This window comes from Rhinoderma darwinii, chromosome 11, assembly GCF_050947455.1.
Source record: "Rhinoderma darwinii isolate aRhiDar2 chromosome 11, aRhiDar2.hap1, whole genome shotgun sequence".
Lineage (NCBI taxonomy): Eukaryota > Metazoa > Chordata > Amphibia > Anura > Rhinodermatidae > Rhinoderma > Rhinoderma darwinii.
The window spans coordinates 65,945,090-65,958,558 of record NC_134697.1 but is presented as its reverse complement, the minus strand read 5'-3'; the positions used below and the strand labels follow the sequence as shown (position 1 = coordinate 65,958,558).

At 42.1% G+C, this 13,469-nt stretch overlaps 1 protein-coding gene across 7 annotated transcripts in view; it reads right to left on the bottom strand.

Moving 5' to 3' along the window:
* The window catches only part of CCSER2 (coiled-coil serine rich protein 2), a 157,833-nt gene that overhangs the window by 103,332 nt on the left and 41,032 nt on the right, over positions 1 to 13,469 (bottom strand). For all 7 annotated transcript variants that reach the window (XM_075841702.1, XM_075841704.1, XM_075841703.1 and 4 more), the window contains 2 exons: positions 5,027 to 6,413; positions 3,067 to 3,269 (listed from right to left, as the gene is read on the bottom strand). In XM_075841702.1, coding sequence (XP_075697817.1) covers positions 3,067 to 3,269; positions 5,027 to 6,380 — 1,557 coding nt within the window. In that variant the 5' untranslated portion in view covers positions 6,381 to 6,413. The remainder of the gene's footprint in view (positions 1 to 3,066; positions 3,270 to 5,026; positions 6,414 to 13,469) is intronic.

Sequence of the window (13,469 nt, the reverse complement as noted above, 5' to 3'; positions counted from 1 at the left end):
GTCTCTATTTAGTACATTAAGTATATATTCCACTGCAGTGGACATGGTGTAATACGGATTGCCCCTAAACTGCCCCAATAGTGCTATACCCAACAACACAGTGGAGTCCCATTATTATGACCACCAACTAATATCCAGTAACCGCCGTGTGCAGCACGGACAGCAGCTACACGGGCTGGGAGTGACTCAATAAGCTGCTGGTAGGATGTCTCAGGTATCTGGAGCCATGCTGACTGCAGTACATCCCACATTTGCTGGAGGGTGCGTGGGGGAGCGAACAAGACAATCGAGGTCCCACAGATGCTCAATTGGGTTCAAGTCTGGCGAGTTAGGGGGCCGGGGAAGTACTTGTAAGTCTTGGTTGTGCTCTTCCAAACACTGTCGGACATTTCTAGCCGTCTGACATGTTGCATTGTCTTTTTTGGAAGATTCCATCTGCCCCAGGGAAGACAAACAGCATGTGTGGACGTGATCTGTAAAGATGGATTCATACCCAAATCGGTTCGGAGCCGTCCACATGGATGAGTAAAAATTCCCCTGACCATAACGTTGCCGCCACCAGCTTGTTTTCTTCCAGCAATGGTTGCAGGGTGTTTGTTCTGTGACCTTTCTCACCTGACATGCCATCTTCCATCCATTCGATGAAGCAGAAAACGTGACTCATCGGAGAAGGCAACACTTTACCAATCATCGGAGATCCAATTCCGATACTGCTGTGCAAATTGAAGCCTTTTTTTTCGATGCACCTTTGTTAGCATAGGAGAAGTGACCATCCGTCTGCTTCGGAGCCCCATACGCAGTCGGGTTCGTTGAACTGTTTCAGACACACGTCTGGTAGTCCCCGTGGTTGATTTTCACGGTGAGCTGCTCCACTGTAGTAGGTTGTTCAGCCGTCGCGCACCTTCTAGCCGACGTTCACCTCTCATATCAATGGCACGTGGCGCTCTGCAATTTCCACGTAGATTATTCCCAATGGTGCCATTTGTCCACTCATGATACACTTTCACCTCAGCAGCACGCGAGCAGTTCACTAACTGCACTGTTTGAGAAATACTGCCACCCTTGCCAGAAAGCCAATAATCATCCCCTTTTGAACTTCTGATAAATCGCCTCTTTTACCCACGGCAACGAGTGATATGTGTTCAGCCAGCTTATCACACACCTTATATACCCACCAAGCCAGCCCACAACACGACTTCCTTCATGGGCTACGAACTGCCGACATCGAAAATAGGAGGTGGTGGTAATAACGTGCCTCGACTGTAAATAAGAGATTTTTGCCCCTGTCTAAACGGTCTCTTGCAGCATAAAGTATAAAATCAAGTTATAATGTAGTGTACGCTGCATGTACATTACGCTAGAAGAGTCATGTGGGCGGTCCTGGTCTAGTGAGGAGTCACTCACTTGTGGCTTGATTGACATTCTCCACAGGCCAGGATTCATAACAAGCCAGCTACGGCAACAGCCGGCACATGCGAGTGACGCGAGGTGTACTGGCTTCAGATTCATCTGCGCACTAATGATGAATGCCAGCTTGTGGGACGTCAAGCAACCCAGGATAGCATGACGCCACAGGGGATCGGGACCGCCCACATGACTCTTAAGGTAATTTACATACAGCTAACGCTGCTTTATAACTTCATAATTTATGCTGCAACGGACAGCTTAGACAGTGGCATCTTGAGGGAACTATTGCGGTCGGGTAGAACACCATAGTGATGATTTAGGGGCAGCAAATCTAGTGGGAAGGTTCATTGAAAACCTCCCGACTGATCAATTCATTAATACTCGAACGTCCAATGTAAGTGGTATACAAAACGTTTAAAACACATACACATTGGATATCCATAGAGCCTTGTTGTGTGGACGTGCGTGTATAAACAGACACAGCACAGCCATTCAGTGATGGTCCCCGACAATTTTAGGTTGTATTCAAATGTTCCAGTTGAGATGCAGTTAAAACAGTCTTTCAAAAAGGAATCCAAAAAGTTTTGGTCGGTAAAAAAAATACGTGCCCACATTGAGAAACACATCAAATCGTGGGAAAAACGCATGCCGTTGTCCGATGCGTGTTTCAACCACACCTCAGCTGTAACGTCTGAATACACCCCTATACAGATTGCTTGAGTTATCAGATTACTATTCTTATTCTGGAAACGATAAGATGGACACAGGGTGTCATGCGAATGGGTGCCACAGTGATCAGCTGTAATCTGTGGGTGAACCTGGTAGCAAGTGTTCAAGTCCCTGCAGCGCCACCACAGGAGACATTAAATATTACACAGTACCTATTGACAACATGCAGTGATGCGCACTGTGGCTAAAAGAAAGGGGGGGGTTCCCCGTTTAGGTACCTCATCTATTGACTAATAATTCCCTAAGGCGGATATTCTACAGGGCGTTTTTACTGCGATTTTTTTTCTTTGCTGTTTTGTAGCAATTTTCACGTGCTTCTTAATTGCGGTGAAAAACGCATTGTAAACATTTTGGCCGTATGGCTATTACAGGTGAAGCACATGGTTTCATGCATTAAATCACAGTAAAAACGTGTGCGGTTTCCGGATGCATTTTTTACGCGGTTTGTAAACGCACCTCAACGGCAACGTCTGAATAGAATTACAGTTTACACTGCACACAGAGCAGCACATTGTTGGATTAATACTTGTACAGAGACGGTCGTCTGATAAAGATGAACTCGCCCACGATGAACAGGTAACAGGATAGTAACAGGTCTACCAGCTGCCAATCTGAATTGTTCAGCGATGTGGTGGCAGAGCTTGAAATACAGTTCTGGAGGTTATAAAGCGGTGAAGAACTTGCCGATCACCTCCGCCAAGAATACATCAGACAGAAAGGTCTTTTGCACTTGGCATATAACACTCTTCAGAAAGAAGTTTGCCTGAACTCTTTTGGTCTTTTGGCAATAGCGGACATGACCAAGAGCAGCCACCAGAAGCAAAATATTTGAAAAGATACTAATCCTTATATGATAATGTAAAGTATAAAATGAAGGCCAAAAGCAGAGCCGCGCATTAACGGAGAAAGTAAAAACGGTCCTGAACATACCAGGCTGTTCATTTCTGAAGACTCATAGCTTCCACACGCATGGACGTTTCCAATAGGTTCCAATCCTTCTTCATCCCACATGTAAGTGCCGTCAGAGCTGTCAGACGGAGAAAGTTCAAGAGACGATGGATCGCGATAATCCATATCTGGAGAAATCCTGTTCTCGACGTAAGGGCTCTCGCTCGTTTCAGATTCATTTTGCACTGTAGAGGTTAATAAAAAGAAAATATCATCGAAAACAGCAAATCATAGTAACAGATAAATACATGCAAAAGAGTCAAGACTGAAGGTTTAGAACGTTACATTCATACTGAGAGTCTATGGACATGGAAAGGATGATGAGGTAGTAGTGCAGTTACCTGCCGGTACCACTACTGTATTCTACCACATTCTGCAGCCTTAATGCAGAAGGTTATCGAGCGTTGTGTCCAGGTGTCATTTTGGATGTTTGCAGATTCTGGTGTGGACATAGACCAAAAACCCAAATTTTTTTTTTTTTTAGCAACCCACAACCCTCTACAAAGCTCCTTTATTCGCATAATAAAGCACAAACCTGCAGGTACCATATACGTTTTCCAATCTGGTGCTTCCAGTCATTGTAACATTCTGCAACACATGCGGGAAATAACCACTACTTTCCCCCTGACCCCAGCTGCTGGAATAGAGAAGATTTGGACTACTAGGTCTAGCCCTGGTGGTGAAGTACGGTGGTGTGGACCTAAAAATTGAGCATAATTCCAGACACATTGCAAACCTAGCTCCTGTAATATGTCCAGCTCTGACATAAGAGCTCCCCATGAAGTAGTAACTCTTGTATCTTTGGTAACTCAGAAGCTACTGGGCCTTCAGGTGAAAATATGAAGACGTGCAATGTGATATCAATTTAAAAGCAGTACTGAAGATTGAAACATTATAACTAACTCAACCAATAAAAAAAAACAGTGCACTCAATGGCCGGCAAATTATCTGTAGGTGCTCCAAAACAAGATTTCAGTATGTAGGTAAACGCAGGTTCACTTCCCGAGATTATTTAACAGTATACTTGGGAATAGGTCATCATATAAAGTTATATAAAGCATTCATACCCATCAAAGGGGCTTTCCACCTCACACATTTATGGTATATCCACAGGATATGCCATAAATGTGTAATAGGTGCGGGTCCCATCTCTGGAACCCACTCAAATATGGAATCCCAGAGGTGAAAGTCCCAGATGCCGCCACATCCAGGCAGAGTCTGAATAGAGAGGTGGCGGGCAAGCTCGGCTGTTTAAGTAACTATCATAGAACTGAAAGGAGAGAGCCGCAACCTACTCAACTCATTATCAGCCTAGATGCAGCGGCCAAAAACCTAGCAGGACTCCACATAGGTGCGGGTCCTAGAGGGACCCAAACCTATCACATTTATAGCATATCCTGTGGAGTGAGTAGGGAATACCCCTTTATTGCATTTGGAAGTCTGCAGTTTGCTCCTTGGCGTCCAGTCTGCTAAAAGACACAACACCAACATCCACAGCTGATCTTCTAAAATGCAATGTTCCTGAAACACCGCATTCTGGAAATATATACACTAGACGCCGGGTGTGAACACTGTACAGACGTAGCCAACTGTATCTTGCTGCAGCCTAATATCACACAACAAAAGCCATTGAAAATCATTGAAGTGTCAAGTTAAAGTTTCTTCCACTGTGTATTTAATGTGTGAAGAGTCAAGATAAAGATGGCTACATTGGTATCTTACACAACGAAATGGAAAAGGATTGCGTAAATCTATGCCAGCTGGTGACTGGTGTAGATTTCCCTGTGTGGCGCATGGACAGCCCAAGATGCAAGAAATTTATTATGAGGTAAGACAATTGTCGCCTCTTACTCCAGAGGGCTTCAGTCTAAGAGTAGCATATGAGACGCCCTATGTACCTTTTTACGAATTGAAGAAGGTAAAACTAGATAAGGAAATTTACCTGAAATATTCACACCTATCCATTCATCTGAGTGATTGATATCAATCTGACTCTTGTCCAGCAATTCCGCCAATAATTCTTCTGGTTTGTCCGGCACGTTGTCCTCAGGTTCTACATCAATAACAGTCTTATTCTCCTCTTCCAAATCTATGAAATCATCACTAAAATCTTCACTTAGGTCATTCTTGTCGGAGGATGACAAGGAAGAAATGGACAGCTCATCAACATCCTCACTGTAATAACTTTCTATGCAGTTTTGTTCATCCAAGTTCTCACAAGAAGAACAATTCTCAACATCGAAATCTTCTGCGACGTCCTTGTTCGGTCGGTCCTTTTCTTGGCAGGTTCCATTTGACGATGGTCCTATTTTGTCCATTACTGGGGCGGCAGAAGGACCTTTATTGTTGATGCAGAGGTTCTCCCTGTTCAAATGTAATCGGTTTGTTTTCTGTAGAGATGGACGGCTCAATCTGTAACCCAAGGGACCGGTTACAGCAGGATCATTTGACAAGCCGGGTTTCCTTAGACCAAGAGAAGACCCTACACAATATGTCCTGGCAAAACTAGACTTCATTTGTGAGTCATTACCATTGGACAGCCCATATTGCTTCACAGTCCTTGTTAGAGCGTTCGGTCTCAGAGCGGTTTGCATGGGTATATGATGCGACTGGTAAGGCCTGGTTGGATCTACTTCTCGATTAAATGAATGAGACCTGGTCAAAGCTGAATTTGGAAGCAAGGAACTCTGAATGGAATGGGAAAAACTCTGTGATCTTCTTACATTAGATAAAGGTTTATTCTCTGCGGACAACGCTTTACTTGGAAAGATTCTACTTGTAGCAGAATTAGCTCTTGGTCTATGTAAACCTGTTGGGGACTTGTTTGTGTAAAATTCATTAACCGGAGCTTTACAGCCATTGAGCCCAGAATAGGGAACCCTTCCAAATTGTGTACCCTTCGAAAATTTACTTGAATTTGACATTTCATTTTCATTTTGGTCCTCTTTTTGTGACAATAACATGTTGCTTTGCTTCACGGGTTTGGTTATACCCAGTCTATGCAGATCTTTTCCCGCTGCTATCTGGTACTGAGAAAACCTTTTCTCTGTGATAGCATTAGGAAGTTCTCTAGAAATCTGGTCATTTTGTTGAGATTTTAGTTTTCTCCAATTCAGCGAAACTCCTGATGTCCTGTCATGATCACTGTGCTTCTCCCCAACAAGGTTTGATCTACTTAACAAAGTAGAATGTGTGCCATTGGGTGCCCGCTGAAAGAAGCTTCCTGAGGACTTGGGTCCACCAAATGTAGGTAACTTGGAACCTAAAGAGGCTCGAAACTGTAATTTTTCTTCCATGAGAGGGCAGGTACCTTCAGATTTTGCTTAAATCTAAAATAAAAAAAAATAAAAAAAGGAAAGTTTACTACAATGGTCTCAGCAATATTTGTTTTTCATTTTGATCTATCACCATTAACATTGACCAGACGACATACACAGTGTGGATTCTAGATGAAGATCTGAAAGCAACCATTACTAGCAAGCAGATACAACTATAGGAAATGACCCGATAGCTATGGAGCTATGCACATATGCACCAGCCCGAGACATGAGAATATGGAACTACCTAGCCTTCACCTGCTTCTTAAATCCTGTATATAGGAGTGGCCATTTTGTTGGAAGGAATCTGCTAAGTTATCAGTAGTAGTGTATAGATGTGGTACCAGCAGTAGTACCAAAAGTACCAGCAGTAGAACAGGTTTTCTAGATTGCGGCATTATTGGGAAGGTTTGCCTTTTCTGGAACTTTGTAACAACCAGCTGAGTAACAACCAATGTGGAGGTGCGGATTGACAACACTGGAGGTGCAATGGTGACCACAGACTATGTTACCCGGATACTGATTTATACACACAATGGGGCCGATTTACTAGTCAAAATACCCCAGAATTCTGTCTTAAATTGAGCCGCATTTATTAACAGTTTTAGACACTTTTTGCGTTGCACTTGACAAGGGGGCATGGTCTAGCGTAAAGGGACGCACCTTAAAAAGTGCTGCCAAGCAACAAAATTTTGGCACATAAAACTGGCGTAAACTAAGCCAACCAAGGGTTGGTATAAGAAAGAGAAACGTGTCTAGCATGTCAAGCTAGATGCGCCAAATTTATCAAACAGCGTGCACCATAACTTTGGTACATTTTCTGACTGACATTTTAAACGGTTAAAAACAGGTAGGCGCAGCACAACAAAAATACCGTAAGTGACGGTGTCACACGACGCACACTAACGGTTCTTGATGGAATCCACGGCTATATATTTTTTTAAAATTGTAGAAAAATATTTTTCCACAAAAATTAAAAAGGAATAGTACAGTTGTCCCTACACCACAGGCGTAGTTTTTAACAGACAAATTTCCTGCCCAGTAACGAATACCGATCAACAACAACAGCATTTCTATATCTACATAAAGCAATGAACACGAGTAGGGGATCCAACCGGCGTTAATCGTTCGCCCTCATACCATTTGCATCTTGTCGGCAGCACATCCCATGTTCAGACGGGGAGATGTGCTGCCAACAATTTTTTGGGCCGCAGTAAAGGATCCCATCAGTTGATAAACGAGCGTTTGCCGGCTAATCGCTGCCATGTTTCCACAGGACAATGATCAGGAATGACCTTTCTGAAAAGTGCTCGCTTAGACGATCATCTGCCAGTGTGGAATGGCCTCAACTCAACACAAAGTAAATGAAAACAACAAACATATAAGACTCACCTATTCCAGGTGTCATTCTGGACTTGGAGCTGCACTGATTCCCGTTTCAGGTCCTTTAGCATTGCCCAGCAGACTGCCACCATTATAGTCAATTAACGTTAAGCCCTGCCCCTTTTTCCAGATTTCTGCAATGATGTCATACTGGGGCATACTGCTGACACCAGCCAAAGATAGAGGAAGATTTCAGCAAAACCCCTGGTTTAATCACATAGATCCTGCAGGTTTATCCATAGGGAACATTTTTTATATGAATGTATTATTATTTGTATGCTTTTACGTTTTAGAGTTCTTTAAGATATGCAATGCGGTACTATGGGAAAACACGCCAGGCTTACTGAGAAATTATGCCAAATGTTGAACTCCGCTCTGCTACATGTACACATTGCCACAATAACGCAGCCTACCCTACATCTTTGAAATCTAAACACCATTCTATATTAGATAGATTAGATAGATTAGGTAGAGATTAGATAGATAGCTTAGATAGATTAGATAGAATAGATAGAATCTTTATATTTGCTATACTTCTAACATCAGGAACTTTTTTTTTTCTAAATTTTCTAGTGTCAGTAAGTATCAGTAATTTTCAAGTAATCAGAAGGTACGGAACATATCTGTGTTTTTGTTTTTTTACTCTTTAGCATATGTTGGCATCTCCTGTGCACAGCTATGTACTGTACAAGCTTACCAGGACTAGATCTGGGGGAAAGGGGGATACTCAATACATTGCAGGACAATACATCTCATGTGTCTCAGCTAGATTGACCTGGAGGACAGTAAATCAATATGACATTCAAGAGAGAAGTCAGAATAGATGAGTGACACATGAGCGCACTTGTAGTCACACAATACCGAGGCGGTGTTGAATCTGTACCCAAGTGTGTCCCAAATATGTGTACTTTATATAGAGACTTCTTTGCACCTAGATGTTCATTTTATAGACCGCCTACTATACAGCCCTCCTACTGAGTTGGACAACCCTGTGGCACACGGTAAGGGAAGACCTGTCAGCTGCTGTCATCCAATCCACATTGTCAAGATCGGAAAAAAACATTGGGTTGAGGGTTTGTGGGGACAACCCAGTCTAATCTGCAGCTCTTACAATGCTGAGCTTATGGCAGGGGGGAACAAATAGCCCCCCGATCAGCTGCCATGTGAGCCTGCATGGAAGTGAACCCCAGTTTTAAAAGAAGCTGCTCTCCACGGGTTCAGATTTTCTAACCTCTCGTGAACGGCTTTTATCGATGGAGGAAGCAGCGTCCGTCTATACATTTCAAAGGTACCATAACCCCTCTATAATGTTCCAAATAGCGCATATGGCCGGGGGTCGGAACAAATCATTTTTAGGGTAATCTGTTACATTTCCATTTTTCCATAGCTGAAATTCTAGGAACAATTCTCAAAACTGCCTCTTAAAAAATAAAACACGGTAAAAAACATGGAAAAAAAAAAGATATGCATTAAAATGCACTTTGTTGTGGAAGTCATAAAAATTTGTGCTGAACCAATACCGGTATAAGGGCCTTATTCACACGAGTGTCCAATTTGCGTCTGAAAATCATACTTTCATCCATATAAACGTCCTTGTTGCATCCGTGTGGTTTTTGTGTCTCACCCGTTTTTCTCCACTGCAAGCACTTTCTGGTTTCACGTTTTTTCTGCATTTCTTTGGCAACTAATCTAGCCCCTTTCACTAGTATAGCCTCCGTTCCATATTTAAAAACTTTTAAAATAATAATAAGAAGTTTTTGGATACAATTATCACTGGAATTATCAGCATCACAGCGCCTATTAGATTAGTTAGGAGATTGGGCATTAATAAAGTACTGACAGATCCTCCTTAAAGGGAACCGATCACCAGCATTTCACCTATTAAACCAGCAATAACTGGTGGTAGTGGGGGGAAAATCATTTTGGTGTAACCTATAAATATCTTCTAAGTTGGTACTCTACATTTAGTATTCAGTTTTTTTGTGTTCCCGTGCCATATGCTAATGAGCAGAAAAGAGTCATAGGTTAGTTCGAAAAAAGAGTCATATCTTCATTCCTCAAGTCTTTCCGAGTTAACCCCACCTACTTACTTTTGATTGACAGCTCCTTGGCTCCCCCCCCAGCACATAAAACCCCCCGATTGTGAAACGATGTCCTGTTCTAGTGCGCACGCACAGAGGGACACCATAGCGGAATCTCAGACGAGATTTTGGCATTCAGGGCGGGCCAGTTTTCGGTGGTGGGTGGGTATAAGAAGTGGAACAAACGAGACTGCCGGATTATTACCATAAAGAGCGTGAAATGTTTGTAGACCGTTATTTACGGTCGGAGGAGTTTAGGAGAGGGGATAACGGCAATAAACTTTTGACAGCACCGGCCAGCGAGGGGTGAGTAGAGTTCAATAGTGAAATGCTGGTGACAGGTTCCATATTTTGGGGGTTTTGCCTTATCGCATATTGATGGCTATATATTTTTTCTGTTGCTGTAGCTTTATGAGGTCTTTTTACACAACAAGCTAAATTTTTATTGCAATTGTAGCATTTTAAAGGTAAAAGATACATAAGAATTTATCTTTAAATATCAAATATCTATATTTTTATGTTTAATAATTTTTATTTTATAGAAACAATTTTTATCAAAACTGTATTGAACATTATTTTTTCACTAAGCATTTTAATTCTAAATAATGAATTTGAATATTCCTACATTCTAATGCATTATTGCCAGAGAATGAAAATCTGACAGGTACCTTTTAGGCCATGGCTAAAGCTATATTAGTTTCACTGCTGCCATATATTACCGCCGGCACCAGTAATCAAATTGCATTGGTCGATTAGTATTTAAAAGCAGTACCCTTCTCTTTGTTATTATCCCATAGGAGCAGTGGTGGCTATTGACCACGGCATCTAAGGGGTTAAAGGCATATGATCGGACTTCTCTCAATTGCCGCTGTTGTCAAAGGGGGACAGAAGTCCATAGCTCCTATGCCCATGCAATTACTGCCCCATATAAGTATGGCACAGTGCATGAAGGGGTTAATATGTTATCAGAATGGTCCCTTTTAGAAGCAGTAAAGTCATCACACCAAGCAGTGATACAATAAAAAAATAAGGTCATTAAAAGGTGGTCTCATCTGCCTATTAGATGTCAGGGAGGGGTACCCCACTCGAGACCCCGCTTTGTGACAGTATGAAGATTCACTCTGTAAGAGCGCTTTCCGCTCCCCTGGACCTGGCACGTCCATGCATTACAAGGACAGACATTGGAATGTGAATGGCCGCCATGTAATGCTACATTTTATCAATGCAGAGGTAAAGTGCGGCAAAAAGTTGGCAGTGACAGCGGAGAGGGTGAGAGATGTCAGATTTATTTTTAAAAAGGGGTATTCATCATGAGGTTAACCCCCTCCATCACATGCAGACTAGAGGGTTACTACGCTGGCCCCCCGGTGAAGCAAAGAGATCTGACATTGCCCTCGTAGACGCATTACAAAATGTATTTATTAGTGAGTGTGAAGAGTTCAGAATGGATTCTACAACAGAAAACTCCTACTTGAAACTGGTCTTTAAATCTTTCTTAATAAAATGATTGGAATCCTTTTAATAACAGGTTCACCTTCATGTTACCTTTTAATTTTAATGCCACTATTTAGGGAACCATAATTTAATATGCTACACCTTCAATATTTTAATTATACATCAAAGCAATGACATGATTCTCCGTAAATCCAAAATCATTCTATAGGATTGGTATTCCATAGAGTGGAAGATACCAGTACAGTTTCTGTCTGGGGGGGGGGGGGGGGTTAATAATCATAAAATCTGCCCTCCCTCATACTCCCCCTTCCTTTTAAATCCACTTCTGGCTTTAGCCCAAAAATTTGCATAAAAAAGAAATGCATCAAAACTGCATCCAAAACCGCATGTGTGATATCAGCCTATGGTCAGGTTCATGAACGCAGTTTAATTGCAGTTTTTAATGAAGGTTTTTTTTAGCCAAAGCCAAAAGGGAGAAACGGTATAAAAAAAAAATTTTTATTGGTCCATTCCTGCGTTTGGCTAAAGCAATTAAGACAAACTGTGTGATCCGGTCTCTAGGCTGGAATCACAGATGCGGTTTTTGTGGCAGATTTTTTTTTGCCAAAAACAGGAGTGGATAAATAATAGACGAAAGTCTATACTTTTCCAATTTACTACGAACTTCGGCACAAAAAAAACACAAAAACTGCATGTGTGATTCCAGCCGAAGATTAACTTTGTGCGTTTTTATTGTGCTTTAAACATGTGGCTTTTTTTTTTTTTTTTTTGATGGTTGGCTGAGGACCTCTGATGGAGAGACTGGGAATTTATCTACTGAATAAAAAAAACCCTCATGTTAAATACACAGCAAAATCGCACAGTGTGTACTTAGGCGAACAGTAATTTAAAACAGAAAAGCGGTCTACAAATCCAAAATATAACATAAGTGACAACACAGAACATAAATAACCGGCTGAGGATTTGGCACACAAAATACTGCAATTTTTAGGATATGTCGACCAGTATCCTCAGTCATTGGTTATAGTAGCACCGGGCTGCCAGTTATCATGTTTAGTAAAGGAGCAGAGAATTACCGTTCTTTTCACACTGCGTTTTTGTCCTCAGTTTAACATATGAGCAGAGTTAAAAAATAAAAAAAAACTCCTGGCGTATGTGTATACGGGGCTGTGAAGGAAAAGTGGCATCCGGCACCCTTCACCTAGTTCACACTGAGCTTTTTTTTGACACGCAGAAACAGGTTTTTTTTCCACGTTTTTTTGAGGTGGAAACTGCGCAAAGACAAAGCATGCCGCTTTTTTATTCGACTAGAACCAGTCCGGGGAAAAAAAACGCCCGTCTCCCATTGAAATGAATAGCGGGCGATTTAGAGCGTTTCTTGGCACGGATTCCAACACGGTTTTTGCATCAAAATAAGAACCAAAAAACTCTGTGCGAACTGTCCCTTAGGCTATAATGGTATCCGTTTACCGAAATGTCATGAACTCATGACCCTGTTAATTACGTATCAGTTATACGGAGACCATTATAGCCTATGGATAATGGATGCCACTGTATGTCATCCAAGAAGATGGTAAAGGCAACAGCATCCTTTCCAGGACTTTTATCCAAAGGGACATACAGAGTTTCAGCAGCAACATTTCGACCAGTTACAGTGGCTGGTTCTTTTGCAGAATGTATGGGGCTGTTTCTGCCGCAATCTTCAACACAATCTGCAGCGTGTGCAGGGGCCTTATGGGTCAAAAAGTTGTGTCCAAAACTCTTTATGTCACTTTAGGCACAACAAAAACGATATAATGAAAAGGGTGCTGCTGCCTCTACTATCTTCTTGGATTTATATTTGGGAGTGAAGACCCTCCCATACATGCGTACTTGAAGCCTATCATTGAACGAAGCGTGTTGTGGTCTGACTTTCTATATATCGGTGGCACGCGCCTCTGGCCTATGTTACACCTATGCGTCAGGAAGCTCCAGTGACGTAACTGTCCAACTTCCCGATGCAGAAGATGCGATCCTGCCTGCACACTTGGGGGATGGTCTCCCCGTGACGTAAAACATGTAACTGTCCATATATGTGGACAATTATGTCACTGGAGCTTTAAGACACAAATGTTTAAGGTTGACCAGTGACAGATATCCTTAGGCTATT